Source organism: Hoplias malabaricus, chromosome X2 (genome assembly GCF_029633855.1).
Source record: "Hoplias malabaricus isolate fHopMal1 chromosome X2, fHopMal1.hap1, whole genome shotgun sequence".
Taxonomy (NCBI): domain Eukaryota; kingdom Metazoa; phylum Chordata; class Actinopteri; order Characiformes; family Erythrinidae; genus Hoplias; species Hoplias malabaricus.
Genome location: NC_089819.1, coordinates 19,479,544 through 19,485,957, shown reverse-complemented (window position 1 = coordinate 19,485,957; position 6,414 = coordinate 19,479,544). Strand labels below are relative to the sequence as shown.

General features: G+C 40.5%; 1 protein-coding gene across 1 annotated transcript in view; it reads right to left on the bottom strand.

The window, feature by feature from the left end:
* Positions 1 to 2,844: 2,844 nt before the first annotated feature.
* LOC136676678 (myocyte-specific enhancer factor 2C-like) overlaps positions 2,845 to 6,414 on the bottom strand; it is a 73,406-nt gene continuing 69,836 nt past the window's right edge. The window contains exon 10 of the mRNA XM_066653835.1: positions 2,845 to 6,378. Coding sequence (XP_066509932.1) covers positions 6,018 to 6,378 — 361 coding nt within the window. The 3' untranslated portion in view covers positions 2,845 to 6,017. The remainder of the gene's footprint in view (positions 6,379 to 6,414) is intronic.

Below are 6,414 nucleotides of genomic sequence, written 5' to 3'. Positions count from 1 at the left end.
ATGCCTTAGCTCCTTTATTCTCTTTAATTGGACAAAGTACAGTGTGTGTATCATTCCACTGACATCTGAATTATTGGGAGATTACTGTGAAAGGAATAAATAAATAAATTAATTAATATATATTAATTAATTCATTCATTCATTATCTGTAACCCTTATCCAGTTCAGGGTCGGGGTGGGTCCAGAGCCTACCTGGAATCATTGGGTGCAGGGTGGGAATACACCCTGGAGGGGGCGCCAGTCCTTCACAGGGTAACACAGACTCACACACATTCACTCACACCTACGAACACTTTTGAGTCGCCAATCCCCAAGACCCCACGCGGACACAGAGCAAACACTCCAACTCCTCACAGACAGTCACCCGGAGGAAACCCACGCTGACACAGGGAGAACACAACAATTCCTCACAGACAGTCACCCGGAGCGGGAATCTAACCCACAACCCCCAAGCCCCTGGAGCAGTGTGACTGCGACACTCCTAATATATATTAATTATATATTAATGCCAGGTTTAAAGGGTTAATTTGAATTATGTAATTCTTAGCGTAAGGAATTGAAGTGCCAGGTTTAAAGGGTTAATTTTATACACAATACTATGCAATGTAAAAATCCTATGCTTTAATGAGGCCTGTGTTTTTTTTTTTTGTTGTTTTTTTTTTCCGGACAATGTTTTCCGGATCTTTCTGTGGAATCAGGATGTTCATTTACCCAACCTGCTTAACAACTGAGAGCAACACACTGCACGCTCAACTGATGTTTATCTGCTCGCCGCTGCATATTAAGAACTTTAAGGTGTGATTTTCCCAGCCTGCTCTATACAGCTCTACTTCGCTCCCTGGCCTGGTGTGTGCCCACACACGTGGCAGAGTGTGGGTGGGCAGCGGTGGTCTGACGGCCCCTGTGTGGTCCCTGACCACAGCGTTAGGTTGAAACTGCACAGCTGAACACTTTTGAACAATGATCTTATAGAGATCATCTATTCTATGAGGTTTTGAGGTATTGAGGTGATATATACACACACATGCTTACATAAATATACATATATATAGGACCTCTATGACTGTTTTAAGGAGGAAGTTAGGATAATGCTGTAATGTGCATTACCTAATGTATCTAATGAGTCCCCTCATGATCTGAAGTCAGTTTCTAAAGTTCACAGGTTAACGTCACGGCACCGGACGCTCTTCCTCAGTCAGTGTAGAAAGGTAACGGCGAGCTCTGGCCTGAGGCCTTTCTGCACTCTCCTGTACCTCTTGCTCACGGTGAGTGAGAACACACTCGCTCCTGGAGCTGATGAGTGAAAATTAGAGGCGCGTGTGTTAATACGCATGTTTCTGCTGCTCCCACAGCGACTCTGAGGTTATGAGAGAGATATTAAAAGCAATGGAACGCTGCCAGGGGAAACTTAGAGTGGAATGTGAAGCCACAAGTGTTCACACACATCAGCGTTTGTAGGTAAAGTACACATCCAGCGCACAGGAATATTGTTATTTTGGAGGGCAGAACGTTTTTTAATCCATTTTGGTTTAAGACTTTTTGGAAATTTGTCTGTGATTTTCAGCACTGAACGAAATGAAGCAAAAATCGTCTTGTCTGCACCCTCTGTGAACTGCTAGATTAGCGGTTTCTTGCACATTTCCCCGCAGCTAGTGCTAAGTCATAATAGGTTTAGCTATTTTAGATGTAAAACCATCCATCCATTCATTATCTGTAACCCTTATCCAGTTCAGGGTCACGGTGGGTCCAGAGCCTACCTAGAATCTTTGGGTGCAAGGCAGGAATACACCCTGGAGGGGGCGCTAGTCCTTCACAGGGCAACACACACACACACACACACACTCACACCTATGGTCACTTTTTGAGTCACCAATCAACCTACCAACGTGTGTTTTTGGACTGTGGGAGGAAACTGGAGCACCCGGAGGAAACCCACGCAGACACAGGGAGAACACAGATGTAAAACCCTTGAATCTAAATTGACATTCTGCACCAATAGCAATGTTTATACTCTGGAAAACATTGATGTCTGATGATCACAAAGGGTCTAGAACTTTTTTAAAGTTTAAAAGCTAACCACACAGTGAAGATGGTCTAGAAATAAAAGAGTTCTTTAAAACTTTTACAAAGTTCAGAGTTCATTCACTGATACGGCTCTTTGGGGCTCAGTGAAGCTTTTGCGGCACCTATCATTATGAAGTTAACATTTCAGAATTTGCACAATGTGGTTCTAACTGTGCTGATATATAGCTGTTAGAACAGGGCCTTGCAGGGTCTTTGAGTCTGGAGTAAGCAGTTTTGTAGATTTTGCCACTCCACAAAAACACAAACGCACACTTCCTGTATTTAAAAAATGTATACAACAACCCAGTAAACAGGGAACGTCCCTGGACGTTCAAAAAAGGTCTAAAAGTAGTCTGTCCATCAAGGACACATTTTAAACGTCAATGGACGTCCAAAATCCATCTTAATAAGTTAGTTAAGTGGTGACCAATCGATAACGTCAGTGGACGTCCAAAATGCGTTTTATACAAGTAATTTATTTCGGGACCAATTAATAACGTCAATGGATGTCCAAAATACGTCTAATAGTCGTCTTTTCAACTTTCATTTTCAACCTTAAGAGAACGTTGATTAGACGACAGTCATTACGTTATTTCAACGTTGAATCAACGGCTAAATGTTTACTGGGAAATAATGACTTCAAATGAATGATCTGTTTTCTGTGACTGTGATGTGTGACACCAGTGAGAGGAAGGTTAAAAAAACACCACAAACACAATAAAAGCACTCGGGGGCACCAGTGGTAACTAAGAAAGCCAGTAACTTTACTGAATTCTCTGCAAAATACAAATACCTTTTTTGAATCCCAGCAGGAGAAACGATTTTTTAACCCATACATTAAATTTTCACTACATACAGCTGAATCAAGTCCCTTGAGATACAGAGATGTGTGTTTTCTTTTAATTTAATGACATCTTGTCTTCAAGTGGCGACAAAGTCCAGCTTATGCCGCTGAAAGCCTCTTTCTCCTGGTTTCAAAAAAAAAAAAAATTAAGAAAATAAGAAAAAAAGGAAAAGAAAAAGAATGAAAGAAAAATAGACAGAAAAGAAACAGAAAAAAAACACATTTCCTTTCAACCTTCCATGTGGTAGGTTTGATACAAGCTACATTTGTTACTACAGACTTTTTTTTTTAAGTTTTTATTTGTGTTATTTGTTTTTTTTTTAATTTATTATTTTATTTTAAGGAAAAACAGCAAACCAAAAAGGATGAACCAGGGAGCCATATGTGGACGTTGTGTGGAATTTATAGAACAAACAATGGCATAATATTTCACAACACTGTACACTTGTTGGGTTCCAAGTTTTGTACTTCTTTTTGTTTTTTTTAAATGTTTAAAATCCCGTTTCTTGTCATGACTGGTCGAGTGCTAATTCGAGGTCCTGGGAGGGTGAATATGAGGTACTTGGATTATTGGAAATTACCCAACGCAAATACACGTTTCTCAAACCCAAAGAATATGAATTAGAAAAAAGCCAAAAGAACACTGCTCCATGTCTTTGGTAGAAAAAGATAACAATTGTCCAATCTCTGAATACGAAGGGTTTTGTTAAACGTGAGCTCCAGTGATGTATGTAGAAGAAATGGGGCTAGTGCACCGAATGGCCTTTGATAATGGCACAAATAAGTTAAACACGATCGAGGGTTCACAAAATCAGCCTCGATAAAAACCATGAATCCATGACAGCACGACATATTCATTAGTCAATATAACTTCACTAGTCTCTCATGCTGTTAAATCTTTCAGTGCAATGTCAATCCAAGTGAAAGTATTCATGATTTGTTTGAACGTCATCTGCTTTGGCGTTCACAGATGGTCAGAAGAGTTGTGCTTCTTTTTAAACAAGTGCACATCTGGATAAATATCTTGTGCTCACTGAACGTTAGATAGAAATACGAGGTGAAACTCGGAGACTGTGAACTAGCAAGAAATCCAATCGTCTACCGAACTCAGGATGATGTCACCTGACAATTGGGAGAAATATCCGATTAGAAGGGTGCTTAATTCACATTCTTCACCTGAGTAACATGACACCATTGCTTTACCAAACGACGTGTTCATGAGCACGGCTGGGTGAATAATTGAAGTTGAATCTTAAAAAATTCTGGCTGGGTTTGCCCCTGAAAGATTCTGTCTGGAGCAACAAGAAAAAGAAGAAAAAAGGAAAACATAATAAAAGACAAAACAATGTGCAACTGTACTTATGTAACCTCACACTGAAAAAATGCTATGACCATAATTATTATCATATATATTTATATATTAGAAAGCTATACACAAGCATGTTAATTTCACAGATTTTTTTAAAAAGTATCTTAATATTATTATTCAATATAATTAGAAATACACGTTTAAAAACAAAAACAAAAAAAACTCTACAAAAAAAACCAAACAAACAAAAAAACAAATAAACAAACTGTTGAGCAAAGCAAGGGTTCTCAGATGATGTCATGGCTTAGGTTCGAAAAGCCCAAGGTTAATCCTTCTTTCACAACTATCGTTTTCATAGAAGCAAAGCTATCAAAACACATTCTGGCTTATATAAACTACAAAAAGCCACAAAAATGCTTTGCATTGTATTCCTTTTTATATGAAAATATAAGCAAGTGTATCATACAATTGTTTCTTTTTTCCTGTTTTTTTTTTAATACTGAACATTTAAAGCAAGTCCTAGGTTTCTGTTAAATTTCATCAGAATAAACTAACATGGCTCTTAATTGAAGGTATGGTCCTTTGTCTACTGACGTGTGTCATTCAATCTCGCTATTGGCCCTCAGCAGGAGAGCTGGATTCATCAAAATGATCTGAAAAATTCCTTATCCCTGACTTAAACCTAGGGGCAGTATACCTGTACAATCCTTTGAAAAAACAAAAATTCTTGCATAAAAGCTTTCATTTTGCGCTAAATCTGCAATGTCTGGCAACCTCAACCCTTTCCCCCTTGTCCCTGCCCACTCTCTATGTACAATACGTTGAACCTGCAACATGACATTGTCAATCATAACATACACTTAGCGAGGGAACACTCCGGAGAGAGTGGCGAAGAAAAGTGAATCTGTACACATAGTTTTGATAGAGCAAGTCAAGTGCTAGCCTGCCTCCACCCTCAGCTGTGCTTCTCCCATTGGCTGTATTACGCTGAGGACAGTACTTTTACAAAAAAATAAAGAAAAACAAATCAAGAGTACCTGCCGTTTATTTTTGTTTGTTTGTTGTTGCGTTTGTTACTATGCTTATATTTACCTCTGCACACGTGGGTAAAGACATATTCATGTGCACAATTTATGCACAGTAACACTGCCACCCCTCAAAAATCCTGCTCTCTAGCCCCTACCACACTTTCTCCTACCAACAACCATCGGTTATGTCAATATGTACAGTCGTAATCAAACAATTGGAATGTTTTATTGATTTTCTAAGTAAAAATGAACACAAATCTTCTACAGAAAACACACTTCTGCCTTGTAACCCACAATTGTTGAATTTATCATATTTGTAAAAATATAAAACATAAGATGTGGCCAGTGCCAAAGTTCTTGCACATTATAAATTCTATTTTTCTATGTTAAACTAAGCAAATTAATAGAAACCATGCACTAAAATGTGCAGAAATGCCATTGTTATGTTTCCTGTAGAAGAAAATTCTTTCTTACAAATTCAACAAAACATTTTTCTCCCACGTGTTGTCTTACGTCTGTATGTTTATTGGACACCGCATTTAAAAAAAAACAACAACCAAAAAAACAAAAACAAAGATGACAAAAGCCTTGCAGTTAGATTTCGAGTAATTTTCGAGAAAACACCTCCTCCCTGTTTACATAGTGACCACCGAGAGAGGGGGGGGGGGTGACCACTTGTCAGAAAAAGACAGAAAAAGAGAGTCCGAACGGCGCGGGTGGACTGAGGTCAAGGTCAGGGGCCTGTTGAGGTTTCGGGTGGGGGCGGAGCTTATCATGTGGCCCAGCCCTCGGACAGACGGACTCGTTTGACGGACGGACTGTCGCGCTCATCCATGGGCCGAACCATCCCGAGGGGCGAGTGGAAGTCGGCCCGGTGCTCGTCCCGTTCGCTGCCCTCGTGTGAGCTGCCGCAGCTGCTGAGGCTGTCAGCCGGAGAGCGGCCCGAGTCCTGGCGCGCCTGAGGGGGCGGGGCTCCATGCTGCTGCTGGTGGGGAGGGGGCGGGGCGTAGGCGGGCGTGGCGCTGCTGGAGCGGTCTCTAGGAGGAGAAACAGGTTCGGACTTGATGTGCAGGCTTTGAGTAGAGGGCAGGGAGAGATTTGAACCCTGACATAAGTGAGAGCTAGTGCAATTTCTGTAGGAAGGAAAGGAAACGGAGTGGGGTTACAGA